This window comes from Helicoverpa zea, chromosome 31 (assembly GCF_022581195.2).
Source record: "Helicoverpa zea isolate HzStark_Cry1AcR chromosome 31, ilHelZeax1.1, whole genome shotgun sequence".
NCBI classification, from domain to species: Eukaryota; Metazoa; Arthropoda; class Insecta; order Lepidoptera; family Noctuidae; genus Helicoverpa; species Helicoverpa zea.
This window is the reverse complement of record NC_061482.1, coordinates 8991824-9006542: the sequence shown is the minus strand read 5'-3', so window position 1 is coordinate 9006542 and position 14719 is coordinate 8991824. Positions and strand designations below refer to the sequence as shown.

The 14719-nt window shown below is 35.4% G+C and overlaps 1 protein-coding gene across 1 annotated transcript in view; it reads right to left on the bottom strand.

The window, feature by feature from the left end:
- Positions 1 to 4641: 4641 nt before the first annotated feature.
- The window catches only part of LOC124645266 (glutamate receptor 1-like), a 58892-nt gene continuing 48814 nt past the window's right edge, over positions 4642 to 14719 (bottom strand). Inside the window, exons 5-17 of the mRNA XM_047185063.1 lie at positions 14466 to 14597; positions 13524 to 13721; positions 12044 to 12151; positions 10437 to 10668; positions 9703 to 9797; positions 8148 to 8309; positions 7766 to 7900; positions 7608 to 7696; positions 6050 to 6200; positions 5732 to 5922; positions 5468 to 5570; positions 4847 to 5116; positions 4642 to 4713 (exon numbers count right to left, since the gene is read on the bottom strand). Of these exons, the coding sequence (XP_047041019.1) occupies positions 4642 to 4713; positions 4847 to 5116; positions 5468 to 5570; positions 5732 to 5922; positions 6050 to 6200; positions 7608 to 7696; positions 7766 to 7900; positions 8148 to 8309; positions 9703 to 9797; positions 10437 to 10668; positions 12044 to 12151; positions 13524 to 13721; positions 14466 to 14597 (1938 nt within the window). The remainder of the gene's footprint in view (positions 4714 to 4846; positions 5117 to 5467; positions 5571 to 5731; positions 5923 to 6049; positions 6201 to 7607; positions 7697 to 7765; positions 7901 to 8147; positions 8310 to 9702; positions 9798 to 10436; positions 10669 to 12043; positions 12152 to 13523; positions 13722 to 14465; positions 14598 to 14719) is intronic.

Below are 14719 nucleotides of genomic sequence, written 5' to 3'. Positions count from 1 at the left end.
TGCCTTATAATATGTTACATCTAAACATCTGCAAGATGACCTAACAGACATTCCATTTAAAATACACAGATTACATTAACGATTAACATAATATTATCGAAATATTCCTTATATCTAATCTACGTTCATGAAACGATTATGTAAATCAGTCATTTGAAGAATACTTTAGTATATATATTTAGGAGTAGAATTTTAGTTACTAAAATGCATAAAAGATGGCCTTCAAAATACAAATAAAGATTCAAATGTTGCATTTTATTTATTTAAAAATTTTGACAACGCTTTGATTTGTACTAACACAAATCCAACGTGTCGTTAGCTTAAAAATGGTGAATCTTTTCAATATATTTTTAATTGAAAGCGCTTTACCCCACTACCGGAGTTAAGTTCAGCCTTTCACTGGCGGACGGATGTAACCGCACATTTGATTTAATTTATTCGCCACAATAGTGTCAATTATTTCATTTGCTTTTAAAGTATCATACCATTTAATAATGTTGATACTTTAAGCTATGAATAAAACTTAACTTTAGTTTGTGAGGTTATGCTGTCTGAAATAAAATCGAGGAGAAAGAGTTATCAGCTAATGGTATTCTAAATTATCAAAATAGCTTTAGGACGGAAGCGTAATTAACTTATGAAGCTATATGTAAAGTAATGTTGTTTAATCATAGCTAGAAAATAAAACATATATTCGTGGCCAAGATTTCCTAAAAGTTTGATTGTCATTTATACAATTTTGATATGATATTTGCCTTTGGCAATCTTATTAAATAACAACAATTAGTATTTTTTAAGAAAAAACATTAAATTGTGGTATCTAAATTAAAATATAGTATGAATTAAAATATACTAAATTTCATATGTCAATACATAAGATATTATATGAAAAGATCACTCAAGAGTAATCAGTGTCCACAAAGATTTTCTTCTATTTTAGTTCCTACCTAATGATAACATTATCACACTGTAATATACCTACTTTTTCACAGTTTTGGATTACATAGGATTTATCTTAATGAAGACTGGTATGTATCTGATATAAACGACAATATTTCTACTACTATTTATTTTGAATCCTGAAACACAGATTATATATAATTTATCGTTAAAGTATGGTGCTTATAATAAAATGTTAATTGTATAGTATGTTCTTATTTTAGGTTAGGTCAATCACATGTCGACCAGGTGTTCTAACCATCTACGATAAGAATATGTTGGTGCATGCATGAGCTGATGCGTATCTATGGTGCGTACCATCGTTGCATTCGCACTTTAATGAACCGTGTGCTATGCATAATAGGTACCTACGCAAAAGCGATCTGCTCGCGTATTTGGAATTATGTTAATTATCTTCATGTGATTACTGCAACTGCTAAATAACTAACTGCTAATGCTTGATGCACATCAATTATGTAAAAACTCCCAGAGATGTACAACATTAAGCAGTTAACGGCAATGTGAAATGCAAAGAATTAGCCTGTCGTAATGTGTCATGCTTATATCAACTGATAATAATGAACATCGCTGGAAGATGATTAAATCTATTTGAGTAAAATTGAAGTTTTCTAAGGTTGTTAGAGTATAGTTTATATAATAGTTTAATAGAATTATATAGATAGTATTTATCAGTCCGTCTTCTCTTTGACTCATCTGTTTGCCATAAAATATAAATGATATCAATGTAATAATTACACGCGTGACTAAGCGGCGTGATGTATGTGTAGGCCTACTATTAGGCCGCGATGACAATAAAAAAAAGTATTGCTATATATAAGTTGCGAATATTTAGTACGTTCTGCAGCCAAATGGAGTCGTTAATTACAGCGGAGTGCCGTTTTACCTTCACAGCACTAATGTAGCCATAATTAACGTTTATTTTTATCTAACTACCTGGTATAACTTTTAGAATTACATGATTTTTAATTTATGTCACCTAATTAAAAAAGTTTTACTCACTAAACACGTAATTTTAAGACCCTGATATTCATCTACATTGTAAAATACGCCAGGCTTTTTAAACATTAACTAAAGTGCCCAAATTATTATCTTTCAAAAAAAATATTGTTATACAGGAACAACATCATTCATTTAAAAAATTTAGTGTCACGGTATATATTCAGGGGTAGTATTTAAACGCATATCAAAAAATATCCTTTTTCTATGCAATAAAATTCCGAATTCCCATCAAAATTACTGATTGCACAGCAAAATATTCAACTCAAAATATCACTAAACACACTACAATTTATTTTCGCAGCGTACAGCGATTTTTCCTAAAGCAAAAGCTTTTTCATCAATGCACAGCTAATAATCTTAATGCACATTATACATGTTAACTCTTTTTCTTTTAAATATAGCTTCTATTTTTATATTATTTACAGCAGTTTTTCTGAATAAAACAGCTTTTTATTAGTCACAGTCATCTTATTATTTATTAATTACGGCATAATGAGATCAGCAAAAAAATATAAAATTAAATACAAAATTGTAATTTATTGAATTATTAAAGCGCGTCTTGCTTTCGCGGGGCGTACACGCTTCCTTTTTTGCCCAATAGGCAACATTTTTAGCTTCTGCAGGTGGCGCCACGTACTTGAGTCGGATCGCAAGTCCGATGATATGCTTGCACATACATATTATAGTTCTTAAAAAAAATAGGGCTGGTGCATTGTCAGTCATTGTCAGTATTTCCTTTTGGCATACATTTCATATAAGTAGTCATTAAAAGGCTACTACTATAATATCATATTTCAGAATGTTTATAGTCAGAATCATCTTTTGGCATAGTTTTGGAATTTTTATTTTCCTGTAAGAAGCATGCAAACAAGCATGGCTGCTGTCACGGCTCCGGCGCTTCGTGGCTCCGGCGGTCCCATGCGAGCTTATCGTCGCAGATGATTTTCACGCTCACCACCGCAGCTTCGGCTTACTGGCCGGCAGAGCCGGCCAGCCTCAACCGCTTCGGCGAGCGTTAAAACTACCTGCTCCTCAGCTCGCAGGCCGCCTCGCCCCTCCGCGCCTACGCGGTTTTGAATTGCACTCTAGGGGTAGGGCAAACAAGACTACGTGGAGTCGGTTTTGCAGCGATTCGTTTTCGTTACTAGCTTCAATTTTTAATACAATGTTTTTTAATTGAACTCTATCTTACTCGCTCGCGTCACTCTTCTTCTCGACCTTTTTCAGTTAATTTGTTCTGTTTTTAGAAATAATGCAATGTGACAGGATTTTTTTGTTATAATAATCATTACATTTGCCGAGCATGGCTTCTTGAAAATGAAGACAAATATGATGAACAGGTTTTGTTGTACTTACTGGTTAATATGCGACTGGGATAGTAATTTTGCTATGAAATATGGAAAATTTGCTGTGCAGTCAGTATTAATGCTATGTATGTAGTATTTTTGTACAAGAATAAATTTAACTGTATTGCATTGTAGTAAAAAAAGCAATGTCATATTGATGTATAATTTCGAATTATCTGCAGTTTGAGTTTTGTTAAACATTTAGTTTATTTGTAGTGAAGTAAGTTATTTGATGTAAAAAAGAATATAAATGATGAGTATTTATTGATAGGCGATTATTTATTTGATATGCAATTTATAATATCCCTATATTCAGTACCTAATTCATATTTGAGTTCTGATAGATTTTCGTGAAATGCTTCTGATACTCTCAAACAGTAATGAACGGGCCATGGGGTGCCATTAACTTACACTAACCCAACAATTATGTCGGAGGTTATGTGGTCGGTAGTGCATCAGAAGCTCTTTACGTAGTTTCTAAACATTGCTAACTGCCGAACCTTAGGGCTAGGTTATCTGTTTTATCGGGCACTGCTTAGCTATGGTGACAAGACTTGAAGATGGGGCAGTGAGCCATGAAACGAATATAAGGTCATCTAAATTATGGGTGGCAGCCATCCTTCTGTCTTGCAACGAACGAACGCGTTTGTATTCCACATTAATGTTTTGTCAAAATTTAATAGCAGGGACCCGTTACCGTAAAAATCTGTGGGAGCTGCGGAAAAGCAGGTAAAAGTTACTGCGGTACTGGAACACATAGGGTTCAGGAAGTAACCTGGGTGGTTTTTTGAAAGTCTCCCCCCGCGGCTACATGTACAGTGGGCGCATTTTCTTTTATTTCGTGAAAATCAGAGGCTTCCTAAACGCACAAATACGTTTTAAAATTTAAAAAAGAAACAAAAACAATGTCCGACATTTTCCTTTCCCTGCGAAATGTTAAATTGTAAGAAATAAATGGAAAGTTTAGAAGGTTTGTCAGATTTTGACTTTCAAAATGTAGAAGTATGTTTTAATGTATAGTGCTACTATGTATAAGTATTCCATTATTTTCGAAAATTATCTGAATATATTTACAATTCACTGCACATTAAAACCCGGAGCGAGGGTCATTGCAGGTGTTCTTTCATTTCGGTGTTAAATATGCTTCTGATTATATTCTTTTTACTTTTTGTATTTTTTTTTTGCGATCTTAAAAACCATCGAATCCGTTATCAGCTTGAATAAGTAGTCATGAAGATTGCCGGGTTGTTTACAATTGGTACAGATCAACGGAGCTGGACTGGCTCCTCTTGGAGTGGGATGGCCGACGCAGAGTGGTCGCCTCCCGGGCCGCGGATCAAACTTGTGTAAAGCTAGAATGCAACGCCGTCTCCTCTTGACCAATCTGGGTAGCGGGGCTGTAGTACTGCTATGATATACAAAACATAAATTATAGCTTAATTTAGTTTAGGTTGAAATTAAAGATCATATAAAGAAAAGGTTTAGATGTTCAAGACAGGTTCTGCCTGAAAAGTGTTATACATGTATAATTTGATACTTACGCCACCAAAGGCGCCTCCGTTCCAACCAAGGCGGTCATGTTCGCGTTGTGGTCCACGTTGTGATTGCGTCATCTTACGTTCCGTGTTAGAAGAGAGGCTTGTCTTGGCTTGCAAGGCAGCTCGCAACGGCACATTAGCCCGAGCCGCCTCTGCTCGTCCATGCTTACAAAACTCGAACAAGGCTACCGCCATAGCCAATGTCAAACCTCCAACCAGAACGTAAAACAAACCAGCCACTTGACTAAGTGTCAGTTCAGATCCCTTAATATCCTAAAAAGATAATTATGCTTACAATAATATTTATAATTCTTCTAATATCCTACTTCCTACTAATATTGTAAATGTGAAAGTTTGTGAGAATGTATGGATGTAAGTATGTTTTTATTCTTTCACGCAAAAACGGCTGGACCGATTTGGTTGAAATTTGGTAAGTGATACCCTGGATTAACACATAGACTAATTTTTATCAATACATCACGCGGGCGGAAGCTAGTTGTAGTAGAAGTACGTTATAATTGAATTTTATTTGCACAAACACTCACACATACAAAAGAGCCCAAATTACGACGAAAAAACTGTATTTTTTACAGTACGTACACATTACATGATATAAACACTTACAGTGTCAGGGGCATCACATTCAGATTTGGTGAACCATTTTCTGACAAGTCTCGGTATCTCACCCTCTTCCTTCAGCGATTGTAAGGCCATATTCACGCCATCCCTATAAAACACTCTCTAATGAAAACATTGAAGAGCTTTAAAGAGATTAGGGAAAAGTAATTCGCAAAACATTCGCAATGCAAATATCGCGCGCACAATTCGCATTGGTTGACATAAAATATAAGAACCGCATTAGTGAAAAAAATATGCCAGAATGCTTACCGCAGTTGAGATCCTTTTGGTACACCAACGGCAAAATCTTTATAGCCAGAATTTGTAAGAGTGACTATCATCTCACAAGGTTTATCTTCCGGTTCAGCGCTGCGGTCCATAAGAAATGCAAGCCAGCCATGCTCATCTACGGGTGGTTCTTGTGGAACTTCGATTGTAGGTTTCGGTCCATCAACTGTATCCTGAATAGAAAAAAATAAAATAGGTAAATAACATAGTATTTTGTATACAAATGTGTAAATATTTACACAATTTCCATAGCAACCACTACTTTTAAATGAATAATTTCTATAAATACTCATCATTTACCTCTGGACACATCGCTACTTTACTGTACGTCTGGCTAGGTTCCGAAATGCGCGAGAGTGTCAGATATGAAGCTAGATTAGCCGTATACGAAGATATTACTATAAGAGCGAAAAACCACCACACGCATCCCACAATCCTTCCTGACACAGACCTGGAATTTTCATAGTAATGCTGTGTATGTATGTAAAAAAAACATTTAAAGCATTCAATAGCAGTAGTAAGTACCTACTTATGGTTTTAATTAATGTAACTATCTTTATTAACTGAAAAAAAAAATGTTTCTATGCTCTTTCCCACGATTTCATTCGCATCCCGGAGATTTTCTTTCCGTACACGGATAAAATATGGACCCGGAGATCATGTAGGAACAGTGAAATATTTTTTCAAATCGATTCACTAGTTTTAGAGCCAATACAAAACAAAGAAACAATCAAATCTCTTTTTAACCGACTTCAAAAAAGGAGGTTCTCAATTCGACCGTATTTTTTTTTTTTTTTTTTTTTTTTTGTATGTTTGTTACGCGATTACTCCGCCAGTTATTAATCGATTTTGATGATTCTTTTTTTGTTTGATAGGATATACTCCCGAGGTGGTCCCATAGTCATCAGGTCAGGATCTGATGATGGAAACCCTGAGAAATCGAGGGCAACCTTCGAAAGTTGTAGGCATACATAGGGTAAAAACTTGACACTCAGGTGTACGCCTAAAAGCACTATTCAACTGTGAAGATTTGGAGCTGATCTGATGATGGAAACCAGAGAGGGTCGAGGGAACTCGACAACTGAATATGTGAACTACCTCGTGTTTGGGCTTAAATTATTTGTATTGACAAGACCTTTGCAACAGTGAAGGTTTGGAGCTGACCTGATGATGGAGACCAGAGAAAGTAAGTCGAGGGAACTCGACAACTGAATATGTAAAATACCTCGTATTTGGACTTATATTCTTTGTATTGATGAGAACTTCTCACTTGTATGGATAGTGACAACTATTCGTATCACTGAAAAGCTTTAAATAAAAAACTTTTTTACAAAAAAATTAAACCGACTTCCCAAAACACTAAAAAGCAAAAAAAAATCTATTTTTAGGTGCATCGGCCTAGAAGTCGGTGGCAAAATTAACTTAGTAACATCCATTAGACACCGACTTCTAGGCCGATGCACCTAAAAATAGATTTTTTTTTGCTTTTTAGTGTTTTGGGAAGTCGGTTTAATTTTTTTGTAAAAAAGTTTTTTAAAATTGTTATTAATTCGTCAACAACCAGAAAGACTCATTCACAGTAACGATTTTTTGAGGTCAAACCCCACAGAAACTCCACCACTAAGATAAATTGGGAAATGAGCATGAAAAATTATGAATTTCTTTACTACAATAACTTCTTCTTCTTCTACAGTAATTGCCAAAAACTACAATAACTTCTTACTAAACACATACCTACAATTAAATCTCGGATTTACATTAAGGATGCAATTACTTTTTAAAACAGCAGTAAACCTATGAAATCATGTGCTTTCGCGAATAAATCTTTAGACGATGAAAAATGAGAATGTTGTCTGACCTGGGGTTAATATCGCTGCCTTGCTGCATAAAAGACCCAAGCGAAAACCACATCGAATTCCAAAAGCTAAATTCATTCACCACGGTAGTCTGGAACATCGTTTGTAAATTTCAATAAAATGCTCATTCATATGAGAATTAAATTATTTTCTGTATTACCTTCGTAGTTGCCAGGTCTGAATGTTCAGTGATATGTGAATCCGTAAAAGAAACCACTCGCCACTCATACGGAGAGAATCTAGATACTATGAATAGCACTACGCTCACAGCAAACAGACTGCAAACGATGGAGAGCTGAAAACAACCATTATATTCATTAGTATATAGTTGCATTTATTTTACTTGAACAATATTTCCCTAATAATATATATACATATATAGTTTTGTAATATACATGTACATTGTTTTCATTCCCTTTGTAGATGTACACGAAGTGCGACATGATAGGCTAAACGGCCATACCCTTTGATTGCGTAAATTAGTAGAGAATAGATATTTTTTTTATTAAAATTCGCAGAGTATTTGTATGATGTTGACTTACCCATATTTCCATTGATAATGGCTGAAGGAAACTAAATATGGCGCCAGTACTGTTCGAAGCGACGTTGGGTTTTAAGTTAAAAGAAAGGAACGGCTTGCTGAAATCTATTACGGACTCGCGTTCTAAGGTTACTGTCAGAGGTGCAATAGCGATATCCGCTTCCTGAAAATATCATTTCAATAAGGTAATGGTCGTCCATTGTATTATATGTCGAATAAATAAGCCAGTAGACTGCGATAGGGCTAGATGGGCAAGATGAGCAGTTGTGCAAACGACGTTAGTATAACTTAATTTGTGTTCCACATTCCATATCTATTCAAACACCGTCACATAGCGTGCCCGGTATAACCGAGCGGCTACTTTAACTAAGCGTCGCTTTTAATGAACGCATAGCAATGCCCGTTACTCGACTATTGTTATTAATTGAATTGGCAGCCTTACCTGGTCTAAATAACAATATTAGATTTGACTACAATATTATAATTTAGGTCCGATATGTATTTATTCAGCATAAATAAAGCAAATACTTAATATCGAACCTAAATATATAAAAACCGGCCAAGTGCGAGTCGGACTCGTGCACGAAGGGTTCCGTAAATTACAGTTAAATCAACCTATCTCAAAAACTATAAGAGATACTTTGATCAAACCAAAAATCGTTGAAAGAGTTAATTAGCATGCATCACCTCTATTTTTTTTAGAATTTTATACCCCGTAGTTATAAAAATAGAGGGGGGGGGACATACTTTTTACGACTTTGAGAGCTGATATCTCAAAAACCGTTCACTTTAAGAAAAATGTTTTTTAGAAAACTTTATATCATTTTAAAAGACCTTTCCATTGATACCCCACACGGGTATGTACATCGAAAAAAAAAATGTCATCCCTCAGTTACATGTATGGGGGGCCCCACCCCCAATTCTTTTTTTTACTATTTAGTGTCATATTTTTGTAGCGGTTCATACAACACATATTCCCATCAAATTTCATCACTGTAGTACTTATAGTTTCCGAGTAAATCGGCTGTGACAGACGGACAGACGGACAGACGGACAGACGGACATGACGAAACTATAAGGGTTCCGTTTTTGCCATTTTGGCTACGGAACCCTAAAAAAACAGGTATTTTTGTTATGGCAGAATCTTTAACTATTTTTTGTATTTTTGTAACAGGAGAAGAAGCAATTACTTATAGAAATACATCATTTTAGGAATTGCGTACATTTCGTAGTAACTGTAAAACTCTTTTCTTTCAAGGAGGTGGGCCAGAAACTGTAGCCTATCTATCGCTCCTTCTCACCGTGATAGCTATTTCTTTTTAGGGCTTAGGCCAAGGATATGCTATGGCTACACCATTAAAATTTAATCCGTGCATAATAATATATAAATTTTCGTTTAAGTGCACAAGTTTGCGTTTTCATTCAATTATGTCATTAATCTTTTTTCTCAATAAAGATAAACTCGACATCGTTGTGCTATAAGGTAAAGCTGTCTGCCATATGTGTGGAGCTGTTATTATTAATGAGGTAATTGTTTAAAAGACTTATTACAATACCTTTCTTATAAGTTCGCCAATCATTCCGTCCCAGCCACCTAGTACTTTTGGGTCCTCGTTTCCATATTTGCCATCCCTTACTATCTTTATTTCATCTGCCAAACAAGTCGAATGGAATTAAATTGTGGTTTTTTGTTATACATATAACAAGGATGATGTTCAAGGTCCTTAAATGGAGATCATTTGAAGTTTAGCCTTTCCTATTTTCTTGGGTACCTAACTATGTGTCTTGTATTACTTTTATTAGCAATTGGATTGCGGATTCCAGTTTCAATCCAATTCTCGTGTATCAGTGTTCGTAAGTACCTGTATTTGTGACAATGAAGGAAAGCGAGAAAGAGACGCGAATTGAGCGCGTGACACGAGATCACTGATCGCCATCCTCTACTACCCTGTCTTCAATCATTCATCTCCATGCTGATTTTTCAAAGTGTATGTCGGCCAACTAAGTTTGAAGTTGGCCAGGGCTCGTAACGTATGTGTTCAACATGGTTATAATATGATGTAGCACGTTGTATAATATGTATGTAGAAGTATGAAAATATTAAGAAGAATTTGGATTACCTACGTAGGTTTATCAACTGTCTAGTCTATCCATGGTAAAAGCTTTACCTAATAAATATTTTACAATTTTGTTTTGTGAATTTCTATAGGCTGTAAATGTGGTCGAGATACAAATTCACATTACATTTACGATTTTAGTCAACGATAGATTCAAATCTAGTTTTACTTACAGTTGATTTCTAATTTTTCAGATATCATTTTTGTAAGGTCTGCACAAAATCCTTTGAATGGTTCGTCAGGTCTAAATTCCGGGTCTTCAGGGTCCTCGCGTATTATATACGGGGGCTCCTCGATGGTGGTCACAATATAAGTTTTGTTGCGGTCGTAGGATCCCGGCACGGCAGGATGATCTAGCTTGGGGATGACAGGAATAAGGCCTTTGTTTTCGCACCAAGTCGCCACCTATAAGTTTAAGACAGACGAATGTCAGTGACGAAAATAATTCATAAAATTAGATATTAATCAAATCATTAAAATCTGTTTTCTTTCTTAAACCACTCAATCACTAGTCAGTCTCGTGTACCGAAAGATTTTGACCATAACAACAATTTAAGATTGTATATATGTATATAATTGTTTGTTACCCGCGGTTTCATCCGCATAATGTGGGTACAAAGTATAATATAAGCCTTCGTTACTCGGGTATAGTCAAGCTTCGCAACAGTAAAAATGAAACAAACAAAATCTGCCAAATAGTTGTCGAATAAACGAAGGGTTCCGTGCCATTGTTCATAAAAATCATGTCTGATGAATTGGAACCCCCTAAACTATGTATTTATTTTATTCCAGTTTTCAGTACTGGTTGTTATTGCGGCAACAGAAATACATCTGTGAAAATTTGAACTGTCTAGCTATCACGGTTCTTGATACATTATGGTGACAGTCGCACGGATGGACAGTGCAGCACCTTAATAACAGGGTCCCGTTTTATCCTCCAGATCAAAAAACATATTTCTTATAAAGAGATTTTGGCTGTCGCAACATTTATAATTTAATATATCACTTGAATAAACATGGTTTAAGAATTCAAAGATGCATTTTTAATAATATAACTACTACCATATAAAAATAAAATGGTTCACTATAACATTAACTGTAATTTCAATAACCTAAGCACGTACGGACGTTCTAAATACAAGGTGTTGATTTGCATCTGTGCCATATTTTAAGAGGTTGACATAAAATACGTAAATAATCGTATGGAATTACAGTAAACGGGAAATAGTAAATTTTTGCCATTGTAATTTCATAGTATTTCAGAAATAACCCAATTTTATGAATGAAATTTATGCGTGATCGTTGCGTATGCTTTGTGTGAGAGCGCAGCACTATTTTGAGGCCAGAAACACACGCGCCGAGTTTGAAAACGGGTAGGTGACATTGACGAATTTCCGTGTTGTTTTAGGTTGAGAATCATTAGTATAATTACGTCCTTAACTATGGCACGGATGCAAATCAACAGCTTGTATTATATCTATCGGCTGATTTATTTATTAGCCCCATACAAATTATTTCAAATTCCCGTCTTATGAGAACAAAAAATTAGACAGAATATTGTTAACGGCAGTTAGTTGGTATACTCAGTTACTGATTACTTCATTCTTTTCAATTTTTTTTTAAAGGTAATTAAATCTTCATAAAGAATGTTTCTGTATTGTACTAAAAAAAAGCTTTACAAATTACGATATCACGGAGAGATACATCAAGGTTAGCACCGGGGATTAGAAATTGTACGTGAATGTATAAAAAAAGGATCAGCTAGACGTTTTCACGATACCTTTACGATATCACCATCCACAGTCATTTCCATGACTTGCAGAGTAAAATTCTTGCGGTGTCCTTGTTCGTTGAATCTTATAGAGCCGGTTATTCCATCGACCTCCGTCTAAAACAAATAAAGGACCTCCTATTGTGTTTCAATTTAATATCACTTCAGTATTTCACAATAAAGTACTCATGACACTGATTCGCATTGCAGCTTTAAGTTAAAAAATAAATGCCAAATGGAAGGGTTCATATTTCCTGCTTACGAATTTAGGCAGTTACCAAGTGCGAGGGTTAATTACGCGTCACCCAACGAAACCTAATTAATCGTCAAGGTCTCGGAAACTCCGCGCCCGCCCACTTTGCACACCCGATATAAAAGACAAGACCCGTATTCAGCACCTGTGTGCTTGTAAATCCCTCAATTTGTTGTTTACATTATTGCTTTCACGAATTAAAACAAAGGAACTCATGTCCATTAGACATTAAGTATATAAAATATTAACGATCACAAGCAGTCATGGGTTTTGACGTGGGGTAAGTATTGTGTTCACCGCAGCACGCTTTGACATCAGCGCGGTACGCCGTTTTGGATTCGAAGGGATAAAACTACACTGCGACCTTAGAGCATTGTATAACGACGGGCGCCGCAACTTGTGTCATCCTTTCACAATTTTCGCTGGCACAAAAGAAGACGATTCTTGTCGTATAAGCAAAATATTATTCCTTTTGTTTTTTTTATTTGGAGTGCTTTTATTTATATTGCATTGTAAAACTACCAGTTGACGCTTAAACGGTTAACGTCTTTCAATCGTACTAATACATGATAGGAACATATATCGACAAGAAAACATACAACATTTACCTATAGGTGGAAATTTACGGTACCTAGGTTATCATCAACCTTCTAAAATGAACACATAGAACGTTATTTTGCCTTCAGTTAGTGCGTTAGAAATTCAAATCCTCGCATTTGGTATTCATTAGATGCAATGCTTTGCCCAAAATTGAAGGATCATTAGTGTCTTGCATGTATGTAGCATTCATTCAACGCTTATGAGTATTTGTGCTGCCATATCCGATGAACACCAAGGTTATTTCTTAACCACAAGCTATTGACTGCCATGGCACAAAATAACATCTTATTATGCTGCTGAAGTTTTATGTGCACATTTGTTGTACCTATTAGGATACATCTTACGTGGATTTCTTACAGAACATTCGCTTAACATCCTTTTTGAATATAGGTATAAATTGAAACCAGCCATTCGCACAAGCTTTATAGGATTTAAGTTTACTCCTGAATATATAAGTTTGTTACCTGCATTATTTGCAACATTAGTAAACAGTGAGTTGGGGATCATTATATGATCGTCGCAGTACATATTAAGGTAGCTTTGAAAGGAAGCTTAGAACAAAACAACGCAAGGGTTCATAATGTGGTTTCAAAGTCTGTGCTGCGGTATCATTAAGAAAATCTCCAGTCTACGTACCTTTTTAATCATCCGGGATATTTTCTCTCCATGTTCGAAAGGGATGAGTTTATTCTTAGGATTGCAGTCCATAATTTTGCTGTTGTTTTGGCTAGCGCGTCTCAGTGTAGCTCGTAATATATCAGGTTTCTTGCGCATCAGACGAAGAACAGCATCGATCAAGACTTGAACTGCGTCATACGTAAGAGCCGCTTGCGCCTATTTTAATAATAAGTTAAAATGGTTAAGTAAATAAATTCAAATTATGTGTAGGAAATTAAAATTAAAGTCGTGTTAGGGTTTTACTAAAAAAAAATTTGAAGGTTTTGGACATGAACGTCGACGAATATAGTGGAAGTGGCCGACCAAAGAAAAAATGAACCGATGGTGAAGTCGGTATGGTTAGAATGTTATTCGTAAGATGACGGCAGATAGAAGAGTATGGAAGACGAAAACAGATAAGGGCAGCAGGAAGATGAATATACTCAATTTTCTGTGAATATTTCAAGTGTACGTGTCAACACATGGCAAAACTATAAGGGTATCCCCAACTAATTTGGACACGCATTCATCGCGGGTTACAATAATCGATCCATTCATGTTTTGCGTTACATTACATTAATCGATTATTTACGTATTTTATGTCCTCCTCCTGAAATATGGTACAAATGCAAATAATCACCTTGTATAAGTTATGTCTTTCAATCTCTAAACGCAAAACAATGGTTGAATCGGTTATTGAAATCCGCAGACAGCCTTTAGTATCACGAATTTACGATACTTGTCAAAACTCGCTTGTCGTTCAAAATCATTGGTTATATGCTTACTCGTATTGATGAGAACTTTCTACTTTTGTAAAAGAGCTATGAAGTCACTGGAATGCTAAACTATTATTAGGTACCTAGTCGTATCTACTAGACAGCGACTTCTAGGCCGGAGTAACTAAAAAAGCTTTTTACTTACTGAAATAGTTTCTCTTCTCCAAACATCAATGAAGTCCCGCACAATTTTACGAGAAAAATCCAATAGTCGAAATCCAGTAATGTTGATAGCACCAAATTCGGTTACTTCTTTTTCCCAGCGATCATCCAATACCTTATTAAACAAAAAATACTTTATTCACTCAAAGTACTAAGCGTTGAAACTCCGCATACACTTAGTTACAGAAACTTGCTAAGTCGGGATCTTGAATTTCACAATTAGCTTTCTAACAATGA